The following is a 15,914-nucleotide window of genomic DNA, read 5'->3' as shown; positions in this document are numbered from 1 at the left end:
GTTAAGTAAAACATTCTCTCATTTTGTCCTCCCTCCATAGACCTTTTCATGCTGATCATTCTGTCCTCTTCCAACTCATGTGTCATTGTATGCGCTAGATAAAGACAGAACGATCAGCATGAAAAGGTCTATTCACCGAAAACATATGGTAAAGGTGCTTACACACTTTAGGAAGGCGAAAAGCGTAAACCATGTGAGTGAAAGAGAGAATGATATCTGTTTATCTCTTTTACTCACATAGTTTACGCTTTTCGCCGACGCTTTTACGCCTACATAGGACGGGCCCTTTGAGTTTCAAAATTTCATTTAAGCGAGATACATATTAAAAAAATTCAATTTCGTCCCATACATTTCGCTTACGTCCATCTTGAATTTTCCCCCACCCAACTTGAACTACTAATAGTCCAGTGATTGTAGGATCACCTTTAATTTAATGTTTCATTGGAGAGGCACCTTTAGTTGCTGATTTTTTAACCTCTTTGTTTGTTGTCAGTTGTGAGAGTTGTTAAATTTGAATTTCTGACAGTTGACACAACTTTTCTATATTATTTACAACAAAATAATTAATTATCTTTAAAAATGTGTATTGTGAGAAACTAAATTTTTTTTCTAAGGAATATTTGAAAAGAATAATATTAAAACTTATAATAAAAGTTCATAAATTGTCGGGATTCAGTTAGCATTGTTATGAAAGTTTGAATTTTAGTTAATATTAATTAATTTGACGCCAATATTGTAATGCAGATTTTGTGGTTTTAATATCCACATGAAATGGAGAGAATAACTCTGTAATAATATAATATATATTTGTTTTAAATCTATTAGTAAAAAAAAACTATTTGAGAAGCTAAACAATGTAAGTAAATACTATGAAAATTTTAAATTGAAAAAGTGTTGTTTATGTTAAAAAAAACGTTTATAAGTTTCTGTAATTGTTTTTAGACAAAGAAAAATTTATTTAAGTTATTAACAATCAAAATTTTTAGCAGTCTTAGTTAAAAAGAAATTTTTTAAGTTCAAGTTTACTAATTTAATAACAAAATAAAGTTTTATTTCTTTTGGGTTGTATAGTATCTAGTAAAAAATAGATTTTGTTAAAAAACTTTTTATATCTAGAAATAGAAGTAGGTACAATAAAAAAGAATTATTAAAAATTTTCCATTAGGTATGAAAAACACTGGTTTTTTATTAACATTTTGTTAGAAAATAATATAAAATACTATTTGAAATAAAATTGTTTTTTAAATAAACTATTATTTTTGTATTCAAGACAAATAATATTCTTTCTTTCAAATTTTAAATTAATTAAAATTTTTAAAAAACATATTTTTTTATTATAAAGATTGATGAAAATTTCAATCGTTAATTTAAGCTACAAAAAAAAATTTTCTAATAATTTGAGAAACTTATTTAATCACATGAAGAGTAAAACAAGAAGTTTATTAAAATTTCTGTTATTTATTGTAAATTATGAATTTAAAATATATAAGGCGTTAAAAACTCAGTTTTTAGTCAGTAGAAAATCGAAGTGAAATTGTAAGAATTTCAGATATTCTATTATTAATATAATATTGAAAATTAATACTGAAGATTGCAATGAAATTGTAGCTACCAATGTTGATTCAATTCTCATCAATGAAATTTGTTTATTTTCAACTCTCCAAAACCTGAAATTAAAAAAAAGTTAAGAAAACAGTATTTATTATTGTTTTGTCACGGATTTTCGAAATTTCAAGCAATTTTTCTGTTTTCAAAAGGCTTCTAGCATTGAAATAAATAATTATCATACGAGAAAAATTGCTTCCGAGGCGAGAAAATAGCAGTTTACTTGAAATTTTGAAAATTCGTGACAAAACAATGATAAATACTGTTTTCTTACCTTTTTTTTAATTCAGAATTAGAATCCTTAACTATTTTTTTTCGTTGAATCAACGTTGGTAACTTCAGTTTCATAGATTGCAAATGAAAAAATGAGAGAATAATTATATTTTTTCTCTGTTATTACAGGATTCCAATAAAACCTTTAGATGATGGTTCCAGGCGATCTTCGGTAAGAGCTTAAATTTATGTAATTATTTACGGTAATTCAATATTTTAAATAAATTATATATCTAAAAATAATGTGTAAAAATATTAATCTCAAAAAACTCAACAAAATGAAAGAAAAACATTTATAGGTATCACAACTTGACATATAATTTAATTATGTTTGACTTACTACATTATTTTTGGATTGAGCGTGAGTTAAGATTTTTCAAAGAAAAGTGCTCAAACTAAGTCATATTTAAATTACAAATTTCCAAAGTCAAGAAAACAAATTTTACCAAATAAGAAGGGAAAACTTCTTTTGATCCTTTTTTTGGACTTCTAGTTTATTAAACAATACCATCGTCTTTGGATTCGATAAAATTATCCTCAAGTGATGCAAATCTTCAGGTCCGAATAGTAGCATTTTCACACTAACAATTTCCATACTAATAATATTTTTTAAAAAAGCCACATTTGACCCTGATAGGCTAGACCGATATAAGTCACAATATAATTCGCGCACATTTTCAAGAATATAGGTTTCAAATAACCAATCTTACATCCTTTTCATTCTTTACATCTTATGTTCTTTTTCACAAACTAAAGTATCGAATCTTTTTAATTTTTTTTTGTTTTTTTGCACACGATTACAGAATTGCAGGCCATGGATTGTACGACTTTTTTCGACTTACATATTTGGATAAGATTCCACTTTATTTATATTTACATTTTGAAAAAAAATACTTTATTTTTTCGGTATACAATACAGATCTTCTTCAGATCTTCTTTATTTCAATTATTTAACAAATTTTTAACTAAAATTCTTCTCTAAATTAATTATTTTAAATTATTTTAATGAAATTCTTTACAAATTCAACTATCTTAAACTATTTTTCAATTAAAAATTTTATGAAATTTGACAATTGTTTACAATTTTTAAAAAATCAGCAAATAAAATTACAAAGAAATTACAATTTAAAACCGTTTAAAATTTAATTACTTTTAAAATTTTCCATCTAAAACTTTATGAAATTTAAAAACTTGCTCATTCTTGTTATTCTCTATTTCTCGTATAATTGTTTTTGTTCTGCTGAATTTGCAAATTTATTGTAAGGAGTCGATAGTGTTTGGAGTTCAGTTTTAAAATTGACATTGCAAACAGCACAGATATTTTATTATATTTTACTCCCGTATTGATTTTATTATTTTTATAATTATCTAATTATTGTAATTATTTATTTAATTATTTATTGTTTGTTTGTTTATTTATTATTTGTACATATTTATAATTTTAATTTCCTTTTTGATTATTATTTCGATTATTGAAAATTAATAATTTATTTTATTTAAGTTATTTTATAGTAAATTTAATTTGTTTAATTTTAGTAAACTTTTATTAAAACAAAAATGGTCCGAATTTTACCGTTTTATTCATACGAAACCTTCTAATTAATTATTTCTAAAAACATAAACTGTAACTTTTCCAAAATTTAATGATATTGAATAATTTTTCTCTAAAAATTCAATTATTTAAAAAAGTTTCAAATAACAACTCGATAATTGAATTGTCAGAAATTAAAAAAAAACTAGGTACAGCAATTTAAATTTGCAGAAAATTTGTTTCAAGTTTAAAACCTTTCGCAATTCCATTATTTAAAAAAAAGAAATTTAAAAATCTATAAAACTTAATTATTGTCCGAAATTTGTTTTACCATTAAAATTAAAAACTATGCAAAATTTTTAATTCGAATAAATTACTCAATCAAACTTCAAAAAATATAAAAAATGGAACTTTAAAATTTTTTTTTAGAAATTTATTCTACTTAATTAAAATTTTGAAAATTTGTCTTAATTCGATTCTAAAATATTCAAAATAAATTTTCTTGATAATATTCTTACATATTAAGGATTTAATATAATGAATTTAATATCTAGTAACATTAGTTATTTAAAGTAAAATATTTATTAACTAATTAAATTTAATTAAAATAAAAAAAATCGACTTTTTAGACTTTTTTTGGGAATGCAAATCGACTAAAACGACTTTTTTTTGCTTCCTCGTGGAGGAAGCTTTGTAGTCCTTTCGTTTATAAAAATTTTCAAAGTGTCGGAAACAAATTTTTTTCTATATAGAAATAGGTTATATGAGATCCTGATCAATTGTCCGGATGTGTGTGTGTGTGTGGATCCCTTTTTTGTTTAGAAGATAACTTTAACAGATTTTAATGGATTTAGATAAAATTTGGTAGGCTCATTTATCATATTAATATCTCAAATTTGACCAAAGGATTTTAAAAAATACGCCAAAAAAATTTTATCGTCTTTTTTCCGAAAATTTTTTTTTAATCGAAAAAATTTTTAAATAGAAAAATTTAAGGTTATATATAATAAAATCGTATTCCTTCCGTCAAGAGGAATCGATCGGTATATATAAAGTATACATTTGAGGTAAATTTAATGAATTAATGAAAGTTAAAAAATAAAAAATTCACATTTTAGCTATAAAATTTTGTGATATTTTAAATTGAAGTTTATATATGAAATAATTGTATTCCTTACGTTAAGACGAATCGTTCGATATATGAGGCAAAATTCATGAAATGTCCGAACAAAAAATTAAAAGTTCTCAAATTTAATCCATACTTTTCTAAAATGTTGTTATTGTTGGTGAGAGTCTAAAAATCAATTATTATTGAATTTAATAAAATAGTTTTTGAATTACAACGTTTTTAATTTTTGACTTTTGAAAAAAAAATTTTTTTTCAATGTACAATATTTATAAGTAGAATGCATAAAAGTTAACATATATATAATGATTTTTAAAGCTTTTTTGACGGGCTACACGCTGTTAATAAAAAATTTTTTTTTTAAATAACATTTGACCTTGAAATTCAAGGTCAAAATGTTAATTTACGTTTATCTCAAAATCGGATTTTTTAAAATTATTTTTAACTATCTTAATGGAAAGCTTGACTAATTTCCTACAAAACATGTAATTTTCAGAGTGGGATCTTTTAAAGTTTTTGAGATATTAATTAATTAATTAATTAATGTTTATAACAAATGAAATATTTTACAAACGAATAAAGTTACCGTAATTCTGAAGTTAGTAATTGAAAGTTAACGTAATTCCGCATCCAACGATCCCTATATGAAGTATTTTGGATAAGTAGATTGTTAATAAACAATTAGTTAACATTGCAATTGTTTATTAACAATCTACTCATCCAAAATACTTCACATAGGGCTCGTTGGATGCGGAATTAGCTTAACTTTCAATTGGTTAGTTTAGATTTACGATAACTTTATTTGTTTGTAAAATATTTTATTTTTTACTAACAACAAGCATCCAAAAGCCCAATATGAAGTATTTTTGTTCAATTTTAGTTAAATAACAATAAAAAATGAAATATCTTACAAACAAATAAAGTTATCGTACATCTAAACTAACCAATTGAAAGTTAAGCTAATTCCGCATCCAACGAGCCCTATATGAAGTATTTTGGATGAGTAGATTGTTAATAAACAATTGCAATGTTAACTAATTGTTTATTAACAATCTACTTATCCAAAATACTTCATATAGGGATCGTTGGATGCGGAATTACGTTAACTTTCAATTACTAACTTCAGAATTACGGTAACTTTATTCGTTTGTAAAATATTTCATTTGTTATAAACATTAATTAATTAATTAATTAATATCTCAAAAACTTTAAAAGATCCCACTCTGAAAATTACATGTTTTGTAGGAAATTAGTCAAGCTTTCCATTGAGATAGTTAAAAATAATTTTAAAAAATCCGATTTTGAGATAAACGTAAATTAACATTTTGACCTTGAATTTCAAGGTCAAATGTTATTTAAAAAAAAAAATTTTTATTAACAGCGTGTAGCCCGTCAAAAAAGCTTTAAAAATCATTATATATATGTTAACTTTTATGCATTCTACTTATAAATATTGTACATTGAAAAAAATTTTTTTTTTCAAAAGTCAAAAATTAAAAACGTTGTAATTCAAAAACTATTTTATTAAATTCAATAATAATTGATTTTTAGACTCTCACCAACAATAACAACATTTTAGAAAAGTATGGATTAAATTCGAGAACTTTTAATTTTTTGTTCGGACATTTCAGGAATTTTGCCTCATATATAAAGTATACATTTGAGGTAAATTTAAAGAATTAATGAAAGTTAAAAAATCAAAAATTCACATTTTGGCTATAAAATTTTGCTTTCTCCACGAGGAAGCAAATTTTTTTGCTGATCGTAAAGAGGAAGCAAAATGTTCATGTAATGAACATCTGAATTTACAACTTGTTTCTTTTTATTTCTTTTAGATTCTCAAACTACCAAAACAACGCCAACCTTTCCAGACAATTGTTGAAAGTCCAGGTCTTCCTGAAGTAAAACCAGCTCATAATTCCAAAAGACGTGTTAGTTTTGCAGAAAAGAAGCGCGTTAAGTAAGAATTTAAAGCAAAAAAATGTTCCCACGTTTATCACAAAATTTTACATCTTTAATTTTTCTTTTTTAAGAGAATTTTGTGATTCAGTCGATCAAGGAATTGTGTGGGACAGTACTTATGAGGAAAGTGATTCTAGTAATCTAAAAAATCAACGTCAAGGAAGTCTAGATCCCGTCTCAATAACGCACAGTACAGTTCAACAATCTTCAGTCCTATCAATAGATAAAGAAAATCAATCCGTTAACTTTTATAAATTTGAAGAAGTCCACTGTGAATTAAGTGCAATGCCTCAATTTGAGAAAGACACATTGACAAATAAAAATATCTCGTTGTCCACCTCTTCACAAATTGTTTTTCGAGAAACTATTTGCGACAACGAAACAATGACCTTTACTAAAGTTTTGTCAAGTGTTCCTCAAAATGACAAAGAAAATATTTATGTTCATTCTTGTGAAGATGAAAGATCTAATAAATCAAATGAAAATTTATCCATGGAATTTACTGAAGCAGTTCCCAACAGCATATATCTAAATCAACAACAATTAGATAACAATCAAGAGAGTAGTATGGAACTGACATTGGAATTGGATTATGAGAACTCCCCTGAATTGAATAACGAAACGAAATTAAACGAAATGTCTATGGAGATAACATCAGCAATATCTTTAGAACCATTGAAAAATCCAAATTTATCTATGGAAATGACATCTGCAATACCTTCTATGCCAATAATAGAAAGAAATCATTTTCAAAACTTTTCACAAGAATCATCAGGTCATATTTTCAACAACGTTCAATCAGTAGTTACGAATAATAATTTAGTGTCTCAAAATGAATCTATGGAATTTACTAATGTTATTCAAAGGAATTTCGAATATAAAAATGATGAAATTAACATTTCAACTAATAAAAATCAACAATCATCTCAAGAATTTGAAGTTGTTAATTCATCTTCAATGTCAAAACACTTTAATGTACCCAATATTTTGCAAATTCAGCAAAATGACGAGAATAATAAGATTTTTAGAAATTCTATGGAATTCACTGCCATTGTGCCAGCAAGTTCTCAAAATGAAAATGTCTTTCAATCAAAAACATTATCAGTTTCAACAGATAGTTCATTACCCTCTGATATCGTTGATTCTATTCCTCCTTCTACTTCTACAATATTATTGAAAAATGGATCTACAGAATCTATTAATATAAATGAAATATCACAGGAGAAAAATCAGGATCAAATCGATCCTTCGTCAAGTTCAAGAACGTTTCAAAATAAATCCTGTGAATTGAATGTTGATAATTCAGTTTCAACAAATGAAAATAGCTTTGATACTTCTGATGCAGGTCATTTAACAAACAAAAGAAGAAAATTATCAAATCTCGACATGGAAAAAATAACAGATGCAAAAAATGAATCGATATTTCAAAATTCTAATCGAAATGATTTTGAGGACATACTCCGAAGAAGTGAAGATAGCATTACAAGCATGGAAATAACGAAGCCCATACTTCAATACTGTAATCCAGAGACAGATACTATGACTGTTAATATTATCCAAATTAATACAGAAGAATCAAAAACGAATCAAGAAAACGATTTCATCACTGAAGCAAGAGTGTCTCCAGTTTCTGTTCCTTCTTCATCACCGTCTCGTGAATCCTTACTAAACATGTCCGAAACTGAAGTTATTGAAATTTCTAATGTGAATGAAAAAAATGAGGATACTGACAATTTCAACTCTCAAATGGACAACGTAAATGTTTTACTGCATAATGACGAGCAAGTTTCCAAGACTTCTGAAATTGAAATTGTAAAATATCCATTTAATCAACCAGTTATTTCAAAAGTGAATTCAACAAATTTAGAGAATTCGAATGAAAACACAACAATCCAGGGTCATAATAATATCTTAAGAACTGATGAAAATGAATTGATAGAACACGTAGAACCACCTTCTTTTTTATTTTTTGATGAAAGTAATCAAATTGAAAATTCTGCACAACAAATGTCATGCAACATTGAATTAGATGGTTCGAAAAAGGTATTGAACACTAAAAGGTCTTGCGGAGCAAATGAATCGAAAAATTTAATAAATACCAATAGAAAACAAGATGAAATGTTGGAAAAAATCAGAAGAACATTTGTTATGAGTAAGGAAAATGAAACTCAATATGGAGGTCTTATACCATTAATTGGCGCTGCAAGAAATATTTTAAAAAAGAGTGACTCCAGAAGAACTTTTGTTATAAATAAAGAAACTGATACTCATTTTGAACGTTTAACACAAATAACTGAAGATGTGAAAAGTATTTCATGCAAATACAAATGTGTATTTACTAAAATAAATGAAATTGAACAGAAAATTGAGTCCACAGTTAAATCTTTAAAGAAAATACGTGTACCAGAAAAAACTGTACATCACAAAAATATACATATTTCAAATGAAAATTCGAAAATTATTGAAAACACTGAAGATGAGCCGAAAGCCGAAGAACCTTTTCATCTTTTGGTAAACAACATCAAGTCTTACGCCGAAAGGTAAATTTAAACTTTTATTTAATATGAGAGCAGTCGGACATATACGTCCCACCTTTTTTTCGATTTTATGGGATAGGCTTAAAAGTTTCGTAAAAAGTAGTAGCTTTTTGAAATTTTTTTTTAAAAAAATGGTTATGTTTAAGTGTATTTATATTAAATGTAAATTAATGAATGTTTTTATATTTTTAAAAATCAACAATGTCTTATAGTTAATGTGTTTTCATTTTTATTACTTAAGCCTCATAAAAAGTAATATATCTTTCTTTATTTTAGGAATGATTGTATATGGAGTATACGATCTTTAGATGAAGAGAAGCTGTCAATTGACTATATTTCTAAATCTCTTGTGGTTGTAATTAAATTAAATCGGCTGAGCAATAATACATTTAGAGATATCAAAAGTATCCAGATTAAATCTTTAATTGCAGGTAAAAATTAATTTTCTTAACTTAATGACGACATCTGTATGAAGGGGAGACATCACTCTCAGTCTCCGAAAACTAAATTACCAAATGTCAAATATCTCGAAAAAAAATATTTTACCGAATGAGAAATTTGAAATGCACCGCGTGTGAATCGACATATTTTCGAAGTAGAATGTTGCCACAGCAACTACTCAAATGTTTTCAAATTGCTGCCAAAATAATCAAGAATTTGATTATTTGAGAAAATTGTCTTGTTACATTGCTTCTTAAATTTCTTTATTTATTTTTGAATATTATTTTCCACATTATTATTTTTTTTAATTCACTATATTTTTTTATCCTAGGTACTCAATTCTAAATTTTACAAAGAGCCCAACTTCTTTATAAGCTTCAAGGACAGCTGAGTTCTCGACAAGTCCCCCACTTTGAGCCGGTAAAAATATAATCAACAACCTCTTTATAAGCTTTCGATAATTTTTGACGTTCGCTCAATAGGAAAATGTCACAGAGCTTATAAAGAAGTCCCAAGCCGTAACACACACACGTGGTAGTGGGGGCCCTTTACATTTGTAATTTCTTCCCCTAACCGCCCTTCGAACAGTTATAAATATATATATATATATATTTATGTTTTTTACATCTTTCATATATTTTTTATTATTGATATTTTATATTTATACATTTCAATATTTACATGTTTGAAAAATAATTTAAATACTGATAAACTGATCTGGCAGATTGGTAATCTCGAGTAGGTCCGAAGGGGTCTTGTATTTCACTATAATCGGATTGGATAGGTCTCTAATTGCTTCCCCATAATCCGTGTGACAATTATGATACTCCTAATTTGTGCCAAGATTGCGAATTGTATGTCCTCCCGAATTGCCAATCTCTCTAATGATAGAATTGAATGAAAGGCTTAGATCCTCAGTCCAAAGCGAGTATTAGATTGGGGAATAAAAAAAGATATTGCCACTCTAAATGTTACAAGAATAAATGATGCGTCCGTGAAGGTGACTACGTACTGAGAATGTGTTTTTAGCACAAGTTCTTGGAACGTCTCTTCTGGATGATTTGATTCTCCTATTATGATGCTCTTACTGACATCGACTGATTGTTTGGATAAAATTTGTTGCCAAGATAAATCGAAGTATGACGACAGTTCTTTTGTACAGATCATATCCCTTATACCTCGTGTAGTTTTAAAGGAAGAGATGATGACTAGTTGGTCCAAAGGAAATTTCTTAGTATAATTAGATAGGTATATTTTATTTCTTTAAGGCCAAAAATTGTTAGGTTATTCAAATCAATTAAAAATTTTTTTGGTTAATCTTATTGGATGTAGAGAATACCATGAATTGGGTTTTGAGGATAGATATCTCCAGACCGAAACCCTAAAGCCAATCAGTGGCCTGTCGAAAGGCGTCAACAACGACTGTTTTGGAAGTGACAATACAGAATGACGAGGTATAGAGTAGGATTTCATCTGCATACATTACTACCCCTGTCTCTCGTAGAAGGTGATCCCTTATTGATATGAGTGCCAAATTGAAGAGGAAGAGTGATGATATACTTCCCTGAGGTACTCCTACATCTGAAACGAAAGGTTGCTCTTGATTGATCGAGAAGTTTGAAATATGTTTCAGATATCATGAAGCTAACAAAGTTGATTAATCGAGTGTACTCTAAAATTAATAAGTTCCCGGATTATTGTTTCTGGAAGTATGGCATTAAAAGCACCCTTAATATCCAGAGCCAGAGCTGTCACTGATTCATTTCTCAAAAAAGTACAGTATTCATCTATTACAAAAAAGAGACCGCATCTGGTAAAGATCTTCCTCTGCGGAAGCCCAATTGGTACTCGGGTAGCCAGTCAATGGTTTCTGATAGATTTGAGATTTGACGGTAACCATCATTTCCCTTTGGTATGAATCTAACTAGAGTCCTCCTTCATGAGTCCGGATAACTGCCTGCGAGATACATTTCGTTATAATTGTACAAAATTTCGAATTGCAAAAATCCGGGTATTTACGAAGAATGTCATAGGAGATCGAGTCCAACCCAGGTGCAGAGTTGGCGTTAGATGAAGCTAGAGTTGCTTTGGATTCGGTCATGGAAAATGGTTTATTCAACATATGATCTCCGTCCTTGACAGGTAATAACATGTGAATCCTCGGGGGATATCCTTTCTAATCAGATTGTCTTTAAGTTTAGTTAGTTCCGAGTTATCTTCCGTTGTTATAGATGCTGCTAGCATTCACTCCCGTCTTTGACATCATGACTTTGACCGCCCTCCAGATATTAGACAATCCCTTCGCAAAGTTTGAGTCTTCACAGAATTGTTTAAGTGACTCTGATTTAATCTTTCTGATTGCCTTTTTAATTCTATTTGCTGTTCTTTTCTATTTAACAAGATTTTCAACTGTTTGACTATTTAAGTGTGACTTTAGTGCATCACCTCTTGTTCTTATTAAATTGCCGTAGTCTTTATTGTTGTTAATTGTTGTATTTTCTTATGTCGATTGAAGCTTGTCTTTGTCCAAATTCAAAGATTTTATTAATTGCATAGAAGCATCGAGGTGCTGTTTATTGCATGAGCCATATTTGATGAGGTATTAAGACGCGTATGCTCTAGTCAGATGATAAGTCTATCAGAAGAAAAAATTGAGAGCGTCTCCGAAGAGTTTGTGGTATCGCTCTGGTTGTCGGAGCCTTTAAGTGAACGGAATCATTACAAGTGGGTAATCAAAATTAAAATGCTGATAATCCTTATTTTGTTCTACAAAATAGGGCATTAGAATTTATACTTAACTCCTGAATCAGCTAACGCCAAAGACAAATCACGTAATGGTTTGCAATTAAAATTAATATAAGAGCCACAAAACCCTTTTCATGAAGGCGCTATGTGCATGCTACTCTGACTGATTTTTTATAAATAAATATGACTAATTTAAAGTTGAAATTTTTTTTGTTTATAGCAACGTCAAACGATTTAATGCAAATGGTTCACGACTTAATAATTAAAAAACTACGTCCAGAACTCTTAATAGAGACTTATAAACTGTTTGATGATATTATTCCATTGTTAGAAGAAATTGCAAAGGAAGTAAAATTGGCTTTAGATTTTATGTTCGAACTTCAGAAACTAAAAAACCTTCATCTGATGGAGGTTAATAGTAAACGGTACATGTTTTTTTTAAATCACTCATTATTTTTGATGTAATGAATAATATAATTAAAAATAGTTTGTAATTCAAAATATATAAATAACAAAAAAATTTACAAGTAATATATTCTTTTTGTAGAGTATCATTTATGACACGGACTAAAAGAATGTCAATAATATTAAAATTGTCATTAAATATAAAACCATTTGATGAAATTGAAATAGATGATGTTGATGTCGTGTGCTTTTCAGGTAGTATAAAGTGAGTAAATATGTTTTAAAATTATTCTTTGACTTAAATACGGTGGTAATAATTTTTTTTTGAAATTTAAAAAACTTAAAGGGTCATTCTCTAGAAAAGGACAAATAACACGTTTAAGGCATTTTTTCTAAAAAATATTTAAAATAAATAAAAATAATTACGGCCATATGATAGTATTTAACATTATTAAATCAGATTATATGAGAAAAAAATAGAAATTTCATATTAGGTATCTGAAATATTCATATTCATATGGTGCAAAAACTCCATTCCGTTACCGTGCATGAAACTTATTTTACTTAAAGAATAAATATTAGTTTCAATTTCAAATCTAATTTTATCATTTGTCCAGCAATATTGATTAATTATTCTTTATTTTAATCGATTCTAGAATAGCTAAGGCAAAATATTTCAATTTCTATTTTTAAGAATTAATTTGCGATTTAAGGTCAGCGCAAATTAAGATGAAAGAAAAGAAAATATTCAGTATAAATGAGATTTTTTTTATTATTAATAATTTTTACAAAAGTTTTTTATTTGAATAAAGTAATGCAAATACTATTCACAGATTGTTTAAAAAATTTTTTCTTTTAACACTGAAATCAATATATTTTGGAAGTAGAGAAGAATAAAACTCAATTCCGTGACTAGTATACATATTCAGCTTTTTGTTAAGTAAATAATAAATATTAATACATAATTCTAATAATATTATTACAATTTGTATGAAATATTGCAAAGATTGTTAACGTTTTGATTAAAAAATCATATATTTCTTATTATTATAAATAATCCATTTAGACGTTATCCAAAGGAGCAAAAGTTCCACTCCATAACCGCCAATATACCTTTTCAGTTTTTTTGCTGAATAAATGATAAATAAACTTGAAACTTGTTACTCAAGGTTTTTGGGGTTGCTGATTATGAATTTAATGTTAGTTTTTTAAATTCAAAATGGCGGATCCAATATGTCGAAAAAAATATTTGAAAATTCGGTTAAATGGATTAAATTTTGTGGCGGATCTAATTAATTTTTAAAAAATTGACATTTTGAATTTTTCCAATTTAAAATTATTCGAGCATATTCTTATACAGAATTCGATTGCGCATCTTTTTTTCGATTGAATTATTACGTAGCAAACACATGCCAAACGTTCAGCCGTTCGCGCAACTTCAAAGTTTAAACAATCACTATTTTGTTATTAATTGTTCAATTGCATTGTAACTATCCAGAAAACTTCTTTGGACTTAATGAACAACTTTCTCCCTGTAAGTTTGTTGCTGCTGAAAATTTGTCGAACTTCACCGCATTGAGAAAATTGCACTTCACGAATTTCGCAATGTTTCAATAAAAAATTAATAACTTTTTTATTTTTAATCAAAACAACTTTTTTTTTAGTCACTTGTACACGGAGAGAAATCTGTTACGAATGAGCTTCGTTTGCTAATATCGCAAAGACTTGTTCTAATTTTTCACAGCTTGTGCGAGTTTTGCTCAGAAGCCATGAAAAATCAGCATGGATTTCTTGCAATTTACGCAAGGTTGTGTCTGTGCTATTTTCGAACGGACTGCTAATGCGTTATTAGTAACAGATTTCTCTCCGTGTAGAATACAATAACGCGTATTTTTGTTTTTGTTTCATTGAAAAACTCGTAAAATTGACTGAGCTAGCGCGAGTTGAAGTCAAAAAAACAATTAAATTTTACGTTTCCAAAAAATCAGTTTTTCTCTTATATTTCGAAACCGGAAAAAGATGGAAATTTTTTTATTAAGAAAAAAAGATGCCCAATCGAATTCTGTATAAGAATATGCTCGAAAAATATTAAAATTCGAAAAATGAATTTTGAGTGTCCAGAGGACTTCGTTTTCCGGCCAAAAAAATTTACGTGCTCTTCTAGAATCCTTCAGCTCCAATATTCGTAATCAACGATCCAAAAAAATCCATGTAACAAGTTTCAAGTGAATCCAATGAATATTTAAAATTTTTATCTCCCATATTGGATCCGAAATTTTGAATATTGAAAAACTAACATCAAATTCGTAATTAGTAACCTCGAAACCCCCAGGTTACGAGTTTCAAATGGGTCAAATTAATTTTTAAAAATTCGTCCGCCATAATTTTGGATTTGTCCTTTTTCAGAGATTTGCCCTAAATCAAAATTAAAGTGTAAATACGTTTAGTTGCAAATTGATTAAATATTATATATTCAAATTTGTTAAAACCTTTTTAAAAATTTTATTTTTCAGTACAAGTGTAGTGAAGCAACTGATTGTAAATGTAAAAAAGGACCACAAATTTTTAAGAAGATTTATTAATGATGTAAAAGATTATGTAGAAATTATGGAGGAATCTGAAGAAATTAGTAAAAATACAACATTAGGGTGAACTATACTTAGATAACAAAGTTAAATATATTTTTCTAAAATCGTTATCTGTAAATCAAATATGTAAATTTAATTAAAAAATTTTTATAATTATAAAATTAAATCACACGATTTTGTATGTTTTCTCACATGTTATATACGTGGACTCGATTTTTAATTATTTTTTCTATTTATTCGTGTCTTTTTTCTACTTAATAATGGTAAAATATGTTTGACACTTTTGTGTCGCCGAATTTTTCTGTTTCCTCCCCTATTGAAAATCCTCATGTTGGATCCTATATAGGACCCGATAAAATTTCCCAGAATAGTATATTATGTGGCAAGCACGTAAAGTAGTACTTTTTAGGTGAGGATGTAATTTTCAGTACGAGCTGTCGTTAGTGCGACGTAGGTGAGACGAAGACGAGCCGAAAGCGAGCCAAGTCGAACCGAAGTCGCACAGACAGCGAGTATTGAAATCATCCGAACCTAAAAATTACTACGTGCGAGCCACATACATACGTTTTTTTTCGCTATTGTTATGAAAAAGTGAAACAATTTTAAAGAAATATATATATATATATAGAAAATATAATATACATATATAATATATATGAAATAGTATATAAAATAATAAAAATTACTGCCTAAAAAAGTCT

At 27.6% G+C, this 15,914-nt stretch overlaps 1 protein-coding gene across 1 annotated transcript; it reads left to right on the top strand.

The window, feature by feature from the left end:
• Positions 1 to 471: 471 nt before the first annotated feature.
• LOC127280368 (putative leucine-rich repeat-containing protein DDB_G0290503) lies at positions 472 to 15,379 on the top strand. Its single transcript, XM_051303322.1, has 8 exons — positions 472 to 856; positions 2,008 to 2,050; positions 6,371 to 6,495; positions 6,569 to 9,037; positions 9,311 to 9,465; positions 12,441 to 12,645; positions 12,768 to 12,890; positions 15,139 to 15,379. Coding segments are annotated over exons 1-8 (3,261 nt in total). The 5' UTR covers positions 472 to 854; the 3' UTR covers positions 15,278 to 15,379.
• Positions 15,380 to 15,914: the final 535 nt, after the last annotated feature.

Source organism: Leptopilina boulardi, unplaced genomic scaffold (assembly GCF_019393585.1).
Source record: "Leptopilina boulardi isolate dan_hultmark-lab unplaced genomic scaffold, ZJU_Lbou_2.1 LbouV2_240, whole genome shotgun sequence".
Classification (NCBI taxonomy): Eukaryota; Metazoa; Arthropoda; class Insecta; order Hymenoptera; family Figitidae; genus Leptopilina; species Leptopilina boulardi.
The sequence above is the reverse complement of the archived record's forward strand: the minus strand, read 5'-3'. Positions and strand labels throughout refer to the sequence as shown.

What these genes read in the sequence shown, in the direction of transcription:
- LOC127280368 (XM_051303322.1), top strand. An exon ending in ATGGAGGTTAATAGTAAACG is followed by an intron (nt 12,646 to 12,767) that starts GTACATGTTTTT and finishes TTCTTTTTGTAG; the next exon opens with AGTATCATTTATGACACGGA. An exon ending in TGCTTTTCAGGTAGTATAAA is followed by an intron (nt 12,891 to 15,138) that starts GTGAGTAAATAT and finishes TTTATTTTTCAG; the next exon opens with TACAAGTGTAGTGAAGCAAC.